General features: G+C 40.5%; 1 protein-coding gene and 1 long non-coding RNA gene across 4 annotated transcripts; both read right to left on the bottom strand.

The window, feature by feature from the left end:
- Positions 1-2,807: 2,807 nt before the first annotated feature.
- LOC128904963 (uncharacterized) lies at positions 2,808-8,111 on the bottom strand. Of its 3 annotated transcripts, XR_008464713.1 has the most exons (4): positions 6,843-8,111; positions 4,600-4,703; positions 3,471-3,613; positions 2,808-2,901 (listed from the first exon to the last, which is right to left on the bottom strand). It is a non-coding gene; the product is annotated as an uncharacterized LOC128904963 (long non-coding RNA). The 3 variants fall into 3 exon arrangements; XR_008464711.1 differs by having other exon boundaries at positions 4,600-8,111; XR_008464712.1 differs by lacking the exon at positions 2,808-2,901 and adding an exon at positions 3,105-3,369 and having other exon boundaries at positions 4,600-8,111.
- A 43-nt stretch (positions 8,112-8,154) lies between these two features.
- Positions 8,155-20,055, bottom strand: ZNF830 (zinc finger protein 830). The gene is made up of 10 exons (XM_054190149.1): positions 19,887-20,055; positions 19,642-19,741; positions 18,092-18,212; positions 17,503-17,536; positions 16,027-16,247; positions 15,588-15,678; positions 14,861-14,924; positions 12,044-12,124; positions 10,599-10,675; positions 8,155-8,835 (listed from the first exon to the last, which is right to left on the bottom strand). Exons 1-10 carry the CDS (start codon positions 20,006-20,008, stop codon positions 8,652-8,654), a joined length of 1,095 nt encoding a protein of 364 aa, XP_054046124.1. The 5' UTR covers positions 20,009-20,055; the 3' UTR covers positions 8,155-8,651.
- Between the last annotated feature and the right edge of the window lie 576 nt (positions 20,056-20,631).

Genomic DNA, 20,631 nt, shown 5'->3' with positions numbered 1-20,631 from the left:
TTCAAAGGGTCGCTGCCCGCACAGGTAACATGCCTTTAACAAGAACTTAACGATGTTCAGATGAACTAAAACCAGTCACCTAATTGCAGCCAAACTGAAGCGAGCCCGGGGACGTAATGGCTGGTCGCTAGCTGTTGGAACTAGTTTTTAACTGCATTTTCTGTTTGTCCATCCACCTTCTTTTTTTTTTAATTTCTGTTGCATAACTTCAGTAATGCAATCTTGTTTTCCTCACCACTTCCGAATCCAGAATCCCATCAGCCCGCCATGTTCATCCACTTTGCACTCCTTGGACACAAAGCTTTAACGATTGAACTGTATTCAGTGCATTTTAATATAAACTAAAAACACAATGCAAATGCAATACTTTTTAAAAACATGGTATTTCAAAGTGTGTTATTATTATTGTATAGGGCTAAGTACTATCTCAGTATTTTGTGTCATTTCTGTATTCTGTGGGCTTCTCTTCACCGTAGTACCTTTGCACTAAGTTTTGTCACTGTAACCGTTTGTAGAACTGCCATTGTTACAGTTTGCACTTATCCAAATGGGGGTTTTGGTTGGTTTTGTTGTTTGGGTTTTTTTTTTTATTTTGTTGCTTTGGGCTTTTTTTTTGTTTTGTTTTGTTTCATTTGTATATAATGAAGGAAAAACTGGAAATAATGTCAAGGTACCTCAGCTATTTAACAGCTCTAGAAAACTGCTGTAAAATTGTTCTGGACTATTGTAACTGTTTCAATAACTGACATTTAAAAAAAAAAAAAAACAACAAAAAAACAAAACACAAACCACCAACCTCTGTGTGGGAAAACTTGCCTGCATTGAAATGCTGTTCTGTGCTGGTTGTACTCAAGTGTTATTTTTTTAATAGTGAGAAGATTTTTTTTCTTTTTTTTTGCCTTTTTTTTTTTTTTTTTTTTTTTTTTTACTTTTCTTTTCCTCGTTTTTGTTCCTACATTTTAGGCTGTCTTCAGAAGTTACTGGCCTGGGGGCTCTGTAATGTATCTCATCATGCCCTAGTGCATTAGCCACCAGACAGGACTTTTCCAAAGCCCCATGAGACAATGCTTTCTATGGACTAATCTACAGAGGAGTTTCTGCCATTTCTAACTTTCTTATTATTCTGAGACATCAAAAGAAAATACTTCCTTTACTCTTTAAGCAACTGTGCTTCCTAACTCTTGTGTTGCTTTCATTACTGTTCCAGTTTTAACACTGTTGTGGCTCATAACATAACGCAAAGAAAAGTTATTTTCGGGGGTTAATTTTCATTGATGTTCATGCTTTGGCTAATCTGTATAAAAGCATGGGCCGTTAGTGTTTTAAACCACTGTATTCAGCTAGAGACTTGACAGTAAATTAAATTAAATGAGACGTTTTTATAAATAAATTTTTTTCCTGATACAAAAAAAAAAAAAAGACGTGGTAGCTTTGTGCATACAACTGTTGTGTTGTTTAAACTTTGTTCTTTGTAACCGAGTTGCTAATTTGTCGTTTGAGAAACACTATTTTATGGATTGTCAAACTGAGATCATAGACAAATTGCTTGTTTTCATTAATGATTAAAGGTTTCATATCATCACGCTTAAGGTCCCAGTGCTCATTGGGAAAGAGTGTAACCACTGTGCGATACTGGCAGCGGTAGAAAGTACGTTAGCTCATTGTCAGGGACGATGAGGTCTTTTTTCATGATCAGATGGAGCCAGATTGTGTAATTGGTAGAGTAAGCAGTATTTCTGCAAAGCCTTTTTTGCTTTATAACAAAGTTGCTCTTGGAGAACTTCTCCCGCTGCATAGAAAAGGCAGAATTTGGCTTTTTGCTACAAGAAGCCGCTGGTTTGTATCTCTTGTGGTTTTGCGTACTGATTTTTAAGATCAGATACCGGGGAGAGAAAAACAACAAAAGAAACAAAAACTTGGGCGCTGAGTACATTATTGCTAAGACCCTTCATATTTTCCCATTCCCAGTTCAGTGACCAGGCTTCTAGGCAGCACCTTTCATCCCGCCGGGAGAGCAGCCCGGCAGCTGGGAGGAGCGTGACGAGTTGCATTAAAAGGGGAGAATGCAGAGCTGGCCCGGGGAAGCGTCTCCTCCTGCCCTGCCGCCCCGCTTGAGCCGTCCAGCTCCTCCTTTGCATCTGCTGAGGCGCCGCAGTCACAGCCTCGCGTTCTTCTCTTCACACCAAGAGTGTGGAAAGCAAGGGAGCCGTCGCTGCACGCGGCGCTTCTGGCGGCGCCCCCGCCACCTCGCCTCTTCGGGCATTGGCAATCCTTTCACATGTACTGCTTTACCCTCCTGAGAAAGCAGAGTTTTTTTGGCAGTGCAAGTGAGTGGCGTCCTTGATGACGCGAGACTAATTCTACAACCTCCATCCCCTACTCTACTAAGGTCTGTGCTTGTCCCCGGGTATTCAACTTGGGGTCGCGGCTCCCCTCGCTGCCCCGGCCGAGCACTTGCGGGACGTATCGCTGTTATTTTTCCGTGGGCCTTAGGGCACAGAGAGCTCCCACGTGTCTGGAACTCGAGTCTGAGCCTGGAACTACGCTATGACCAAGGCGTGCATCCAGACTCGGAAGCCTCTAGCGGCTTTTTCAATACAGATGCAGCCACAGCGCAACTCTCGACACTAAAGGCTGCCGAGGAAGGCTGCAGAATGCCTCATTGCTTCCCAGCACCTAGTGTAGGATTAGCTATTGCAACCCTTAGGTTGGAAGAACTATAGGCTGTCGTACTAAGCTAGATAAAATTCTGCGTTATTATTACTTAAAATTTATTTATATTAAAATATAAATACATGTAACTGCTTACTCTTGAAAGGAGAGCTGAAGCTGATTTCACAGCAGAGACCTCCATACTCTTCATTTCCTCATCAGCAAAAGCTATTTCTCTGGCTAGCCTGGCTAGTGTAAATGAAAAAAAGAAAAAAAAGAAAAAAAAGAAAAAAAAAGAACATTATTGCAGCTCAGCGCTAAGTAGGTCAAGGCTTTGCTCTCCCAGTAAAGCTGCTAGGCAAAGGGCAGCAGCAGCAGCTCTGTCCTGTATAGCATCTTTCACATAAATGATTCCCACGTGCTTTGCAGAATTGGCTAGAAAAGACTGGACTGAGATTTAAACAAACCAGTGCAGGGGCACGTTTGCATGTGGAGTAAGGAGAGGTAAAATGAAGACACATGGACAAGGGAAGAAAAAAAAAAAAAAGTCATTTGAAAGGGCTTTTTCAAAAAATACGGGCAGAAATTTGAAAAAATCTAGGCTAAATGAGGACTCATTTTAATTATTTTAATTGGAAAAGATTTCTGAACGGCAAGAAAAAGTTCCTGGATAGTTTTAATATACAAAACAGGCAGACAAAACACAAGAAGGTATGTCTGTAGGGAAAAAAAAAAAAAAAGGTACAAAATAGTATTATCCAAGATAGAGCGAAAACAAAACCAGTCATGCCCAAAGGTAGATAAGAGGAAGCACGCACCCGCTATGAAAAGGTCACTGCCCACACGACTGTGAGTTTCCAAATGAAAGATACCACAAGTCCTGCAGCTTTCACATCATCAAGTTGGTAGCAGAGTTCTGGCAAACAGCTCAAACGAATTCAAGCAGCTCTGGTGTGTTTTTCTAGTGAAAAAAAAATAAATATAGAACATGCAAATGCACATCAACCAGAAAGAAAACAAAGAAAGTAAGTTAGAGGTATTCAGCCACATAACCCAGTCTGTTGCTAATTCGCAGGGTGCTCTCTGTTCTCGGGCGTAGCCAGAAGGCATCTGTGGGCCCCAAAAAGCGCATATTTATGCCAGTGAAGGCTCCTAGGAAGCTAACAGCGTGAATCTCACTGGTGCCCATGGACTGAGGCACCTGGGCAGTGCCTCAGCCTCGCTGGGCTGCACGGGCAAGGTGTTTCTGTGAGGTTTCACAAGACAGACTTAAAGCGTGCGCTCGACCTTCCCCAGCCAAACTAGGCAGTAAAAATGGAAGCATCCCTTTTTTTTCTTTTTTTCTTTTTTTTTTTTTTTTTTTTTTTCATTTTTAAGTACCCAACAGCATGAAAGCAAGAGTGCTTCTCTGGCATCCACTTTCTTCCGTAGCCTCAATCTCAGCTGAACGTATTTTGGCACTATTTAGGTACTTAGCAGAGGAGGTGAGCGTCACGGTTATCAGACAAGCCACACTTGCTCACGAATTCGATCATTTGACAGCGGCACAGCTTCCAGAGGAAAGGCTGCAATGGTGGTGAGGCTGCGCAGCGGGATCAGAGGAACTGTAGGTTCAAGGGCCGGCGTAGAGAAGGCAGGATTTAAACTGGGATCTCTTAACATCCTCCCTAAGTGCTGTAACCACCAATTACGCAAGGCTTTAGTCCCTCAACTATATTTTCGGAAGAAAGGCCCGGTTTGCCTGTCTGCACAAGGGAATTGCTGGCATTTCTTTTTCCAGCTGACAGGCCGGGATAGTTCTAAGTGCAGTGATGAGCAGAAGACGAAATGAAGGCAGATACACGGAAAAACTGCTTCACACCAGAAAGTTTCGGTCTCTTGGCCTGAACGACAGTTTCCAGGGATACAAGTACATCCTACTTTTTCTTGCCACTGAAGCATACTTACTCCTTGGTTCCAGGAAAGAGCGCAGTAATGCCCATTAATTCAGTTTGTGCATCAGCGCGTGTGTCCTGTCACTCTAGAGCCTGCCACATGCCTCAAGACGGTAACTGAAATGAAGGAAAAGCGCCACATTCATCTGATATTACCTAAGAAAAGGGAGTTTCTGAAACTTTAAATACTCACACTATGGTTTCTAATGACAGCTACAGCAGGATTCCTATCGGTCGAATGTCGGATTTCCTAGTGCAGGCTTTCTTGATTATACCAAAAAAGAAAGCGTTTTTAAGTGCTGAAAATATTTGAGTAATGCGACCTTTCTCATTAGAGCTATTTCTAGCTCAGTGTTTGTAAGATGATAAAATGCAGAGAATTTAATTACAGTGGCATGTAATCAGCAAAATCTGTCTCTCCTCAAATTGAATGTATTGGCAGGGGGCCTGACCAAAGCTAATGTTAATGTTCTTTTTAACCAATATTTGTGATTCTGAAGCAAATTTTAAAGTTATACGCTTTAGCGGAGGAATGACAATCACGTTAGCAAATGAGAACGTTGTTTTGGTGGTGGTTGTTGTTGGTTTGGTTGGTTTTGCGCAATCACTTTCGGGCTCCTCTGTACCAAATACGGCCCTTTTTCCACATTTCCTTCTCAGCCATGACAGCAGCAGCTTATTTCTTCCATGGCGGGAGAGAAGTTAACACGCAGATTACCGTTTGTGATTGATTGTGCTTGCCAGAGAAGAGTTAACTACCAACAGCCGGTCAGTAGCAGCTGTGGTTATCTGCTCCCTGCAGAGCTGCTCCTTGGAACTCCATTTCAAACACACATTTTGGCCCTGGCAGTCACTTACTACGAGTTTCAAAATCACTGAGCTGGGGAATCACAACTGTTTTGTAGTAGCAGGGAATTCCGCAGTTCTTAAACGTGGGCACGCTCTCTATTATTATATCAGTAAATCAGGATTACAGATGCTCAGTCTTCCCCCTTCATTCTGACTCTTTGATTTTCCGTAAGTCCTGGAGATCAGAGCATTAAAATAGTCTCAATTCCACTGTCCTAGAGGTTACAACTTTGTTTTTAATTGTGGCTATGGACAGAGATCATTATTAGGACTAGTTTCAATCTTTATTCTTTAAAATACAGAATTTGAGAAACTTAAGATGTTAGAAAAATCAAAGAAGTGCATATTTAAAAAAAACACCAAACAATTACTTGCTCTGGTTAATCACTTAGCTCTTCAAAAGATCATAAAATTGTTTTCTAAAACTGAGGGCAGACACAGGAGATCATTACTTGATAAATTAGCTTGTCTACTCAGTAAGGTTGGGGCGATTCCCTTTTCTCCCTTACAGCCACGCTACTTTCCTAAGATGCAGGGTGTTTTCTTGCTTTCTTGACACAACAGCAACGCATACACCCATGGTCACGTAGGCCACAGCTAGCAAAGTCACTCCTGGCTTCTTCACAAAGCTCTTGAAAAGCTTTATTTGAAATGGTGAAGAAACGTATAGTTGTACGCAACGGGCTGCATCAAAATTGTATGCACCGTTTGTGGATCTATGAGATTCCTCCAAGGAAAAAAAGCACCAACTCTTAAACAAGCAACAGCCAAGTGGGAGCGATGCTGCCAGTTACTCCCTCAGCATCAGACGCCCACTGGCCGCTCCATCGCCTTTCCTCTTCCAACAGAAGTCACGTGAGGATAATGAAGAGAGTGATGAGCGATCTGGTGTTTATTCCTGCCGCCTGTTCCTAACAGTAATTAAAACAAGGGGCTGCACTGGTTTGGATTTGCGTGTGCAAACTCCCTCCCCGCTGGCACTAAACTCACAGAATGAAAAATGACTCTCTTGAACAGCAGAGAAAACCCTTTTGCAGTACAACACCCAATTCTAGAGACTTCTTACTGCTAGGTATCTCTGAAGAGGAGGGCAACTGAACCAAACCCGCCGAACCGTTTTACTGCTCGGCTCCTTTCCTATTTATCTACAGTTGAAACCATGATTTGCCGATTCACGTACAAAATCAAAGTTACACTTCCCTTTTGTACATATACCTGTAAGTTATAAACTCCAAGATTAACCTTTTTATACTGACGTTCAGCGTGACCCGACGTTAGTCACGTCTGTTTCTCTGAGATCAAGCCAAATGCAGAGAGTGGTTCTAAATTTCAGCGTTAACAGGCTGTGACACTGTGGTGAGTGAGGGCAGTGAAAGGCAAAAATAAGTAGGACAATTAGAAACTTACCTCTTCCAAGAGTGAAACTGGGGGAGTGTCTTTTGCTTTGTTTTCAAACAAAACTGTCCATCTGTTAATGCTGTATCACCCTCTCAGCTGGAAGTTCTCTTTAGAGGGAAAAATGGATCTAGAGATCTTTCACTGCAGCGTGACAGGCGCCTTATACATTGATGCTCAAATATTTCACACTATAGAAGGGAATTTTATTTCAGTTTTGGCCCAACTGAGTTTTCTCCAACTTGCCAAAACATTTATTATTTGTTTCAGTACTCTCTGAATGCTTCTGCATTAAGTCACAGACGTTGCTATCTCAACAACAGTACTAATTCATGTAAGAATGCAGTGTTTTGTCAAACATTTTAGCAGCAACAGCTACTTGAACTTATGGTTATTGAATCAACCGAAAAACAAGGGCTGCAAGCCAGCATATGTGAGCAGGAATAAAAAGATGCACCGAACGGCTAAGGTCCATGGCTTGAACTTTGCCAGAGCTGAACCCAAGCATCATGGAAACCAGGAGTGGCAAAAAAGCATCTGACAGAAAGGAAAGGGCTCCCACCATATCAAGTCTTTCTTGCAAAACAGGGAAATCAAACATCTAGCTTTAGTTTTCCTCTTTGTTGCTTGGTTAATAAACATCTCTGAGGCAAGCATCTGGAATGCTCTCATAAAAACAAAGCTTGCTTTCTCCCTTTAAAACCTAGCTTGTTTTAAAACTAGAATCTTCAAAAAATAAAAAAGAGTGTTAACCTGTTCCTTCACAGCTTTACTATTTGCTAAAAATTAAACCACACGTTTCTCCTATTTTTTTCAAAAGTCCTCAGAAAATTTGAAACATTTTAAGATTTGCAACAGCAAAAAAATACGCTTCATTTAAAAAAAAAAAAAGAAACAGAGACGCACTTACCAAAGCTCAAGGTAGTTCTGCTTTCTGTGTCCCAGTCTTATCAAGTTTGTTGGTACCCGATTCTACTTCATCTTTGTTTACCAGAACAGAAATCAATTTCAGATGCTCTCTGTGCCTAAGAAAATATCTTAAGAAAATTTCCAGTGTTTACAGCTAGATAAATGATTTTACCTCATCAGTTTCCACTGCAGTACCTTCCTCTCTGGCATTTTGTCACCCTTTCATTTAGTTACGCAAATATGTAACCATTGTGTTTTCGTCCCTCTGGTTCAAGAGATGACTACATAGCTACCCTACGGCCGCGCTAAGCAAAACAAGATACTATAAAGAAAAGCGCTCAGCACCGCCTACGGCCCATCACAGAGCACACGCTGTGGAGCTTGGTCCTTACATAGACAGAGAAACGATAATGGATCCTGAAAAAAATGTACATATTTTATTGGGAGCTGGGGCAACTGACAGAAAAGCACTTACAAATATTAAGATAACATAAATGCATAATATTTTCCTTTCCCTATGCCCCCAATCTGGGAAAACTCCACACACTACCACTTTTGCAAGTCCTTTACTTCTATACACAGTGACCCAAGTCTCAAAATTACCAGATATATCTAATGCTTCCAAAACTGTAGAGATTATTCAGTGATTTATTAATATCATTAAAATACCTCTGGTAGGAAACTAATAATTTTAATATGAAAGGTACATTCAATATTGTAAAACATTTGCAATATACAGTTTTTACAGCAAGTGATACACCATTGTAGGTCTACAAAGATTCTTCTTTTAATACATTTGGCTCTTTACCATCTCTCGATCCTCTTTAAATAAATACTTAACAAAAGCCTCTCACTTCTAACCATGGAAGTAACATCACAGATAAAGAGAATATCAACCATGTTGTGGAAACGCTACAACAAGGTCCCCTTCACCCGCCAGTCTTGAGACAGCAAATCCTGCAGCTCTTCTTCGTCTTCGCTGCCAATAGCCTCATCCTCTTTCTCTTGCATTGCTCTTAACCTCATGGCTTCCTTTAACTTCTCCTTCATCAGATCCTGGCGGTTACGCAAAATCTCAACACGGCGATAGCATTCACTGTTGAAAAGCAAACCACCTATTAATGCTTTGCACATTAATTGGATTTTCTGCAGTGCTGGATTTTAATTCCCCACCTTTGGGTAAACAAAGCTGCGATATGCTAGTGCACCTTCTCTGTATTAATCACGTGGAAACTGACCAGAGGAGAGGAGAGATGTGGTCGGTTCTCTAGCAAGGAGATCTAATCCAAATATTTTAACAACTGCAATACCACCACAAACCAACATCCACTTCCACACAGGAAGAGACACTATTCTTTGCTCCGCTTATGGTTTTCATTTATGTTAGAAAGGTGAGATATCAACTGGCTATCAATTTTTATAACTTAGTGGTGGCATCTCTGAAAATAAAAAAGCAGCACAAGCGTTCAGATCCTTTATCTGCTTACTGTGTGCTACAACAGAACTTTTCAAGTAAACACAATCCACGAGTTTCAGTTTTCCATTTACTTAAAAAGTTCTGTCCTTGAAAAATGTTTTATAACTTGCCGTTTTAACAGGATATGTTGTTGAAAATGCCAAGTAGTATCAGCTTGACTTAAATACATCCTTGCTTCTTTCATTCCTATTTGCTATGAAGGGTCAACAAGGAAAGATTATTATCTGCATCCGTTTCTCCTTGCATATCTGCAATACGATTACTCACATGCAGTCACAGCTGAAGATTTGAAGGCTAAGGAAAACATGAATGTAACTGCAATTAATTTGATTTTTAATTTAACTTAAAATGGCTGCATTTAAATGCACTCAGAAGTCAAAGCTACAAAAACAGTCTTTAAAAATCTATTTGGAACTTCTATTTGGGGGAAAAATAATTATGGTAACAAACCTGAAATTCTCTACAAATTCCCGAAATTGGTTCTACGTACTATAGCATCCTAAACTACTGTTAAAAATGAATGCAAACAGACAGCCAGGTTTAGCTCAAGCCCTCTCCAGAATTACATGAACATTGTTAAGACACTCCTGTACTGTCAAAGTCAGTTTGAACCCAATGCTATTGCTACTATATGCTCACTATCTGCAGCATGTCAATCCGGCCAGATGGCTTAAGTGTTCCTTTAATTTTTAGTGTCTTCTTTTTGTTGCAAGGTTCATTAAAATCAGAATTCATCTTTTTCTTTTCGATTGCTACCATTGTCATAATAATTGTTAATCAACGCGTTAAGCTACATGATAATGCTAACGATCTGTTCCACTAAGCTGTATTTCAGGTTACTTAGGAGTTTAAACTAATGCTTATCCAACCGCTACACCTACCACATCAAAAAAACAAAACAAAAAAACCCACTTCATGTAATGAAGTGCATCATTCAACAAAACCTTTAAGTAAACTTTTATTAGAAACAAGGAGAGTTAGTCACAGAACAGGGCATTTTCAGTCCAACAAATGGATGGTCAAAACACAAACCTCATTATCAAAATTTTAACTGCAGTGCAGAATATCCAACAGGGACAGTTTGTTCAAAGAATTTGCCTTCTATTGCTTTATTTTGCCCATGCCTGCTTGCTGTATTTTCAGTGATTCTAGTGCATTCTCTCTTTGCAAATAATTACATAACTTTGGACCAAAATTCATGTTTTTATTAGGTATCATTCTGCAATCTGAGGGAGTCGGTCTTTCTCCTTCAAATGTTTAGGTGATTCGTGAAAGGTACTATCACAGAAAATTAAAATTGAAAATGTTTTTATCACTCTAGTCAAATAGCGATCCATTACTGCTGGAGAACAGAAAGTTTGAGGAAAAATTGATCTACTTACATCTGCTCGTCAATTTCTCCAATCTGACGATCTAGTCGTCCCTCCTCATCCTCTTCTGCCACTATTGCTTCTGAAATCTAAACCAGAAAAGCGCTAAGAAAATTCACCTTCATCCTGAATTCCACTGTTGTTCCTTTTTGATGTCTGTGTCTTCCCCTTCCTCCCCTCTACCTCAAGTCAATGTCAATCTCCTATGCGTATACTCCCACCTTCACAAAAGACTCTGGAGGCAGATACAGAAAAAACTGATCTGGTTTAATTTGAAATGGAAATGTTTTGGTTTTTTCTTAAAACTAAAAATGAAAAGTAGTTTGGCTGCTCTGGGATTAACCTTTTGAATTTTTCAATACACTACTATTTGAAACGGGGCATAAAGAAACTCCGCGCATCCAAAGTCTGAGGCTGAAATAGGAGCTATATCCCAATGCTTGGGACTTCATTACACAAGCTTATTGAAAGTATTGGTTAAATATTCACGCTAGATCCCGAAGTGTTTCTAACCTGTTATTTTTTTCAGCATATACTTTCTCAAATCTGAATGTCTGGGAGATGCTATGCAATCAATGGTCCACGCATAACTGAGAAGATTCCTTCTAAGCTGAAGAATTATCTGAATGGCTAATGCTAGCAAAATGTATCCACCACTGCTTTTGTATGAACATTCGCTCTGTTTATAGCGCTGACCACTTTAAAATGAGCAACGATAAATTTTTTTGCACCACTCTTCTTGGCAGTTGACATATGAGCAATTATTTACAATTAAAAATAATAAAAAAAAAAAATAGCAAATACTCTAGAGGAAGATTGAGAACACCAGGTATCTTTAGTGACAGTTTTATGTTGTACAAAAGGGCAGAATGAAACCTGTTCTGGGAAGACTTTCCGAGCAACGCTAAACAGTAAAAAATGGAAGAACAGAAAAATTATGGCCAACTTACATCTCTCACACGCAAAATCTTTTGTCACTTTCCCAAATTTTGGGGTTCCGTTCCAGTACATTTAAATTAACCATAAAACCCAGGTTACCCACACTTCATAGATTCTTTTTGAAAAAGACAGACAAATGGGTGGTGTTTTGTTCTGGTTTGTTCAAGGTTAAAATATGAATACATCTCATCTAAAGAAGAGCCCACAATTATGTCCTGTTTGGATACAGGACGCTGATCTGAGGTATACGCTACCTTATTTAAAGGCAATTTAACAAATGTAACTAGATATATATTGATGACCGGATACTGATCAAATGTTTTTTCAATTTAATTTCCCTTAAGTGGAAAATATAAGGAACCCTTTGCTCATTTATAAAGTGCGTTTAACCACACACTGCATTGCAACAAACAGCTGACAAATGCAGATGTCAGTCGTTCTGCAGAGCTGCATGGAACTGTTGTTTTCCTTATTGTGTATAGTATTTAGAATCAATAAAAATAGATTCCATTACTTACTGTGTTGACCTGTCGCATTGCCTTTTGAAATTCATCCCATTCTTTGTCCATCTGATCCTTTGGAGCATCAACTTTTCGCACCTAAGGAACATGAGAAAACAGGCTTATTAACAATTTATGTCTAGTGACTCTTTTGTAAAACAGCTGGAGAAATAAGATAAATTATGTTTTGTTCTCAGAAAAGTCTGGTCAACACATTTCAGTTTAAGCAATGTATATGAATAAGGGAGTGCAACTGCACAATGGTTTTAGAGGAAAAAAACCGGACTCTACTCCTGGATTAAAGCAACACCCTTGACTGTATCATTAAAGAATAATTGACTAAGAATGGATGGTGTGGAATGTTTGGATTAAAAAAAGTGACTAAGTCTGTTAACTTGATGGTCTGTAATTTCACTATGTCAGCTGATAACTTTTAAATGCTTCTGTAAGCTGCCTGTTCAATCGTATATAGTAGCTATCTCACAAGCCAAAAAGCAGTGAATTATTTGCCTTTGGCATAACATAAAGTATCAAGTGATTCAGTCACTAGTCTGACTGGTATTAGATAGTCTGACTATATTTCAAATCTAGTCTAATTTTGTTGGCTAACAGAAGAAATAGTACAGCTACGTACCAATTTTAACGACACGCAAAGCTTTTTCTTCTGTGGTAGACTGCATTAATTACTAAGACAAGACTGAAAAAGTAGTAGCTGTAAGAATGAGTTTAAGATCTACAACTAAGGTAAATCAGAACCAGATTGTGTTTTTAACACAAGCAAATAAACAAGATAATCCACATGTGTAACCAAAACTTCCACAATTCAAGACTGGAAGATGTGGCATATACCATATGTTAGATGACAGATTATGCCTGGCTGGAAATTATGTAGCTAGGAGAACGAAGCAATTTGAACAGAGTAATTCATGACACCATCTTTTTGCATTAGTTTTATTTTTCCTTTATTCATTCCTCTCTTTCGGTAACACATCAGTCATCACCATGGTAAAGACAACAGTTTGGTACGTTTTGTTCCTGAATGATTATACAAAATCCAGTAGTATGAATTAAGTTTATAGAATAAATTAGAAGCTTCCAAGCAAACTACGTACTGGGAAGTAATAGTCATCATTTCATTTTTCTGTTCTGTGATTATTTCTATCATATGTGTATGTACTGTGTTATTATGCATTGTGGTTGTCTTTTGTAATTCATAATTATTTGTATTTCTTACAATAAATTTAAACACTAAAGACATTATTTTTCCTTGAGATATTTATCTAATCCAGAATTTATATGCTTTATAAATTCCTGATGTAAAGAACCAACATTTTTCAAGCCCACAATCTCCCTTCCAAAGGCTCGCTGTTAATTCTGAAAATAATTAGTTTGTGTATGATTCCAACACAGAATCACTGCAGCCATCTCAATATAAGCAAGGACACAAATATTCTCCTTCCCCTGCATATTAACTAAACTTAGAAAGGGCTCCTTAAAAAGAAGAGCACCTGCAAACAATTCAAGGAAGAGCTTACTGGAACACGTATCCACTTGTAAATTTTATCAAGTGAGGTGACAACCAGAACAAAGATCACTAACCAGTGTCCTCACAGATATAAGCAGATTCTCCTTTGCCTGCTAGGCATTCCTGCTTTGCACAAGCTTCTCAACTCATGGTGAAACTAAGTATTTGAAAAATTTAACACGTGGTAATATGAAGAAAAAAAAAGAAAAGCGTGGCTTTTCCAGCTACGTATTTCAATATTCAAAATGTCATTCTTCAAAACTATTCACATATGCCAACATGTGGGCCTGAGTGGTGCCAAAAGAACGTTGACAAGAGCAAGTAAGAGACACCTACGCTTGTAATTGGGACAGGGGGATTAACTGAACATAAAGCAACATCACTTGGAAGGTCTCCAAATCAGAAGTCATGGCTCAACCTCATAATCCAATTTAAATACACCAGCAGCCTTCTAGGGTGTGAACAATAGGAAAATATACTCAAACAAAATGAAAAAAAAAAAAAGACTTTGAGCCTACAACACTATTATTTCAATAAAGAAAACAAGAAAGCCATCAAATCTGTGGTAAATTAAAAAAAAAAAAAGGTTTGTATTTCAAATATCAGTGTTTATTTGGGTCATCATTTGGTACTGTGCAAGTTGAAGGAAGTACGAATTATTTTGATCGAAATTCCAAGATTTTTAGTTGTGGGGTTTTTTTGAGAGACACACTGAATGCCCATATTTCTTTTCTGAGCATCAAAAAACCCCACAGTGGTAAAAGACAAGAAGGCTGAAGACCAAGTTCACTGTTGTAGCATGCCAGTACTAGAGATTGCAGTGTATGCCATAATCTAGCTATTTTCATTCAAAGAGCGTGTATAGTACGAGTCACATAGTAACTCTTAACACTTTTCAACAGGATCTCTCAAAGGACATAAGAGAACTATTTTTATATCCTCGAATCCAAAGCAGAATGGGACCTACAAATTAGGTGAAATGCTTTTCCTGGGATGATGAAATAAAAGTAACAGTTAGATTGTCCAAATCTGAGTCCAGCATTTTAACCAACAAATAACATTTCTTAGGTTTTCTCTAACAGCCACAAAGGAACCATAATCAAAAATACATTCTGAGCCATGATTTAACAAGCTCTTCCTGCCCGCTTCTGTCCCTTTTCATGTCTTCTAATTAATACAGAATGAAATAGTTCAGTCATTTCCTTATATTCTGGTATGACTAATTACCTGAAAAAGCATTCTTACTACTCAGAAAATCATTACAACTGGCAGAAATAAATCCAGCAGCATAAAAAGAGCAGATCACTTACTTTTGCATCCACTTCAGGATCATCAAAGAAACCTTCTGGCAAAGCTTCAGCAGTGTTTTCTTTCCTGAAATGTTTGATTACTATTATCCTGAGTTAACGCTTTACGACCTGCTTTATTGTAGAGTTTAAAATAGTCAAGAATAGAACTTTTATAAAAGGACCTAGAAATTAAACACGTTTTTTTATTCCCCAAGTTTTACCTACAACCATCAAAACTTGTTTCTTTAGTTTGGTCTTATCTAACTTACAAGAACTGCACGGGCGGGTTTAAACCTCACTGTCAAAACAAGAGCTTAGGCTTCTTAAACTATTCTTTCCAGAGTGCCAAGCACTCTAACATTTTAACAGCACAGTCTCTACTTTTGAAAGCCTAAACAACTGTCTAAAAAAGTGCCCGAGTGAGATGAACCATTACTAGAGAACAAGCAAATGGTTTTCTTTAAACAGCTAAAAGCAGTGATTGACACTAAGCTTCAACAGTATCCTGTGTTAAAATTATTTGCAAATAGAGATGTCTAACAGACGCTGTATGGCATTGCTCCATCTCTTATCCTGTCCCCAGGGTGCGAAATACCTGTCTGAAATAGTGCTAGAGGCTGACATATATACAAACTATTCTGAATACAAGTTAAAAATATGACAGATTTCTAAGTGATCACAATTTGTATTTTCTGAAAAGATAATATTTATTTACGATTCCCAAATTTATCAATATTTGACTGCCTACCTTTCCACTATCTTCTCTTGTATCTCTGCTTTCTGTATGGATCCTGAATGGGAAACTATAGGAGCAGCTGTAGTTTTGCTGTCAAAGAAGTCTATAAGAAAGAACACAAGCCTATGAGCAAAAAGAACAACTGTTCAAGCTTCTTTATAAAATTCTGACTAGACAGGAATTTCAATTAATACCTTACTGAACCAAGGGAAGAACAGCCAGACATTATTTCACTTGACGGCCTCAAACAATTAGAACGTAAAATCAACAAGCATATTTAGAAAATACTACACAATAACAAACCAGCAAAGAATCTCCTTTCTCTACTTCCAGTATTACACACCCTAACCAGCTAGCAGGAATAATTAGAAAAATAAATGAAAACCCTTCCATCATCAGTTAAAACACAGCTTCTCCTTGCTGAATCACTTCCTATTTCAGTCAGCATTACCTGCAGGCAGAGAATTAGCTATTACTTCTTGAGTTGGAGGTGGAATTTCAGTTTTAGGCGTAACAGAAGATTTGTTTGATTCCTCTTGTTCTTCCTCTTCTTCCTCTTCATCATCATCATCATCATCGTAATTTCCTGACAATAAACTGGGACCTGGACGCTTTGAAAGCTGTTCATTTGCAGTATCTTGCTTTGTTTCATCAAAAAAATCTGCTGGTAGCCTAGTAAAGAACACACAACATAACTATTTCAAACTTCACAAAAATAATTTAAAGTCTAGCATCTGAAGCCTATTCAATCTGTGAGGAATATGATCTTTTAGATATTGTGCAATACCCTAAACTGCATGACTACCAATGTAACCACCGTCTGAAGGCAGCACATATTCATTGCTTTTGTTTGAAGTTCCCCAGAAATGCTCAGGTTAATTCTGAAAACACATTTCAGATCACACTTCAGTTCCATTTTTGTATTTGAATATTCAAGATCAGAAACATTAATAAAAACATCCCATGACAAAGTGCATTTGGAGGAATGGCAGCTTAGGTAATTCTATTTCCTCACTCAAAGCTAATCGGATCAGTATACCCGCTGTGAACACATTACATACAAAGTTCAAATACGAATTCATAGTTCAGCGGTCATACTGATGCCACATAAACCTTGATAACCTTGACGTATTACACAACTGCTTATTTTGGGTATCTACTGCTGCTCAGAACTGCAGCTTAGAAGAGCCACACAGGCTCAGCAATTGAGAACACCCAGAATAGCTGCAGGCCTCCAAGGGACACATTTTTCCAGGTTATATTTTAAAATAATCATACTGATCAGTTTAATAATGAACAAACCTCTCAACCTCTCAATTTTGCACGCACACTCAAAATTTCTACAAGGTAAGCGTCTTCTAGTGTCAAGATAGCAGCATGTAACATCTATGCAAGATAATAATAATTTATTCTGTGAAGAAGTGTACGGGAGACCTGCAGGCCTCGCGTGACAACTACCAATCCCAGAAAGATGTACAAATACCATCAGAAATCTTTAGTGGCAGTAAGATGCTTAACCCAATCCCTTGAAGTCAAATGCACTCCTATATTTGTGAGAGTTTTAAATTTCATACTACCATCTCTTCTGCAGTATGCTAGCATTAGAGTGCATGCCATGATCTAGTTATTTTCATTCTAGCAAACTGCATAATACCACCACATATTAATCCTTAAAAGTCTGATAGTGACAGTAAAAGAGTTCCTGTTTTGTCAGAGACCCTAGAGTTAATACCATGATTTTTCTCATCTGCACTGAGAACGATGCTGCCATGTTCAGGAATATAGACACACATTAGAAAATGAGCAGAAGCAGGGATCTACTGATTCTCTGAATCTTTGCCCTTGGCTAGGAGGAAGAGATGAGTAAGAACAGGGTGAGAATGCAGCAGGTAGTACAAAAAACTCATACGTGATAAGATCTACTTACCCAGATGTAGACGTATGTGGCTTTTCGTCTGTACCTGTATAACAGGCAAGAATCACTTCTTAAAGTCCGTGCTTTTAAAAGATACATCCCTCTAACACACTCCTACTACAGCAGCAAGTTCACACATGCACGCTTAAATATATTTAATATGTTGACATATTCAGTAGCACCAAGGGAAAAAAAACCCTATCTTTTCTTTAGCATGAACTTTCATGCACGGTTTGAGGTAAACCAGTGGCTTAATCCCACTGACAAGGAATAGCACAACTTCAGGGCAAGTGAAGTGTTTAACTTACACTGCTTCTGGTTCTGTTTGGACCCAGCCCACAGCTCCATGACATAATTTAACCCAGTAACCCAGAAGAAAACTAGGTAAACTACCAGAAGTGCAGTTTTCTCCTGATCAGTGAACTCAGAGAGAAAGAGTAAGACAGACTTTTTCCCTTTTCAGCAGCAACAAGCTGACATTCACTCAAAAGTCTTGTGTATCCACGCTCACTTCCACAGGAAATAAAACAAACCAAAAACATTCAAGATGTAAAATGGCTAGATTCTGGCAAGTGCCTGATAAATATTTTTCTATCCTTACCTTTTACTCTCTTTAACTCTGTATTTTCTGTGTCAACAGTTTTTCTCTTGACAGGATGAGATGATGTGGTAGCAGCTGAACCTGATGCTGTCTGCTTAGTGCCTTTTAATTCTGCAACTCTCTGTAAAGAAGTAAAAAATTCAGGAAGCTTTCCTAGCAGAAACTTCTAGATTGCAGCTTAAAACACAGAGCTTCTAGAACAGTTTACTGAAGCGAGCTAGTATCTTTCTAGAACAAGATCACTGAAGTAGACATCATAGATGCAGAAACCAAGACCAATGTTTCCGTCAGCCTCATGAATGATGTGGCATAGGGGCAGAGGAACTGACACTTGCACAAGGCCGCACCAGTGAGAAAGGAAAGGCTAAGATCAGTAACATTTACAGCAGTAAAACACTGGGGGAAAGCGCAGGAAGGCTGGGCTCATCCTAAGGTCCTGGAATATTAAGTGTTTCAAAATTAAAACACGGCAGTAGTGTTAAAGACACGTTACTGTGCCTTGCCACTATGATCTACTCAGAGTGCACGCAATGAACTAGGAACCCCTCAGTTCTTTTGGTCTTTTCCTCAGTACTTGTAAAATTAAATGCCATCTCTCAGTTTCTGCTAAGCGGCAGCAGCGGAATTTAAAAAGATAAAAAAAAAAAGTCAGATTTCAGGTTGCCTCCTAGTTACAAGCTCCATAAAACTGTTTTACATATTATTTATCTTTACTGCTAAATTATAAAGAAAAAAAAGCATATTTTCCTAACTGTAAGCTGTCAGTTGATAAGATACAGGTAACAAAGCAATCCCAAGGAGGGTTTCCAAGTCCAAGCTGCAGAAAAGTGACAGTTAAAAACTGTCGCTAACATAGGAACAGCTTTCAGTATCTGAAGGGGGCCTACAATAAAGCTGGAGAGGGACTTTTTACAAGGGCATGTAGCGATAGGACAAGGGTTAACAGTTTTAAACTGAAAGAGGGGAGATTTAAATTGGATATCAGGAAGAAATTTTTCACTATGAGGGTGGTGAGGCACTGGAACAGGTTGCCCAGGGAAGCTGTGGATGCCCCATCCCTGGAAGTGTTCAAGGCCAGGCTGGATGGGGCTTTGAGCAGCCTGGTCTAGTGGGAGGTTTCCCTGCCCATGGCAGGGGGGTTGGAACTAGATGACCTTTAAGGTCTCTTCCAACCCAAACCATTCTATGACTCCAGGATCTTAAGAGTGCGACCCTTGAAAGATGCAGGACGATTCTGTCAAGTGCTGGCCTTTCAATAGGTACATCGGTTTTAAGAAAACAAAACCAATCAGGCTTGTTTTTACGCTACTCTCTCCTGGCAGATGCTCAGCTGTTATCTACTAGCACACACCTCAGAAAGCAGCACACACCCCGCTCCGTCCTCCCCCCTCCTCACCTGCTGCCCGGTTACCCCTCAACAACACGAGCCCCACCAGAGCCCCGCTGAGTCCAGCTGACACCCCCTACCCCCAGCCAAGGGGCAGCCAGGGCCCCCGTAGCGCCGGCACCGCCCCCCGGCCCGCCGGGGCGGGAAGCCGACGGCCGCTCACCTCACGGTGCTGCTTGCCCAGGACGTGGGTCTGCCACAGCAGCTCGCTCTTCACCGGCGCGTTGCACAGCGTGCAGCTCAGGTGCCCCAGGCTGTTGTACGTGGCGGACGCCGTTAAGGGAAGCAGGGGGCTGCGGCGCGGACTCCCCGTCCCTCACCTCACCGCCCCGCCACCGCCGCCCCACCCCCGCCCCACCGGGCCTGCCCCTGAGGGGAGGGCCGGGAAGCCCCCGCTGCCGAGGATATTTGGCGAAGGGCGAATCGATCCGCTTCTTTCCCGCGTTCTGGCGCTGCTTCTCCCGCATGAGCCGCCGCAGCTCCTCCTGCCGCACCTGCTTCCGACCCGGACCCAGCCCCGCCGCCGCCATCTTCTCCCGGCGACCACAGCGGGAGGGGCGGTGCCAGCGGCCAGAGCGAGGCTACGCCGGGGGAGGGCGGGGAGAAGGCGTCGGGGGGCGGGGAGAAGGCGTCGGGGGGCGTGGCTTATAGTGGGGCGTGGCTTATAGTGGGGCGTGGTCAGAACAGGAAGCCCCGCCCCCGGGGGAGGGCAGCACCAGGAGAAATGAAATTATGCGGGCAGTGGGACAGAATTAAGTTCTCCGCCTTCATCAGGTTTTTCAGCAATTAAACCTTCAGAGTGCCACCGGAACTAGAGGGGCACCATAATCCAGCTGTTTGGCCACACCCCTGAACAAATTCCCTAATCCAGCTGTTAGGCCACGCCTCTGAATAACCTCCCTGAAAAGTGCCCCCAAACCCACCCTAAATAAGTAAAAAAAACCAAAAAAACCCACAAAAAACCGCCCCAGGCTATCCCATACACCCAGGTCCAGAAACCCTCAGCGGGCAACCCAACTGTGAAAAGTCCTTTTAAATGCCCCCCCAGCTTTCCTTATGGCAGGGCTGGTTGCCAACGGCGGTGAGGTTTGGGGCTGAGCCCCCGCAGCCCTTCTGGAGGCACAGCACGGTACATCGCACAGGACGCGGCACA

The sequence above is a fragment of the Rissa tridactyla genome, chromosome 2, assembly GCF_028500815.1.
Source record: "Rissa tridactyla isolate bRisTri1 chromosome 2, bRisTri1.patW.cur.20221130, whole genome shotgun sequence".
In the NCBI taxonomy this organism is placed as follows: Eukaryota; Metazoa; Chordata; class Aves; order Charadriiformes; family Laridae; genus Rissa; species Rissa tridactyla.
This window is presented reverse-complemented; position numbering and strand designations above follow the sequence as displayed.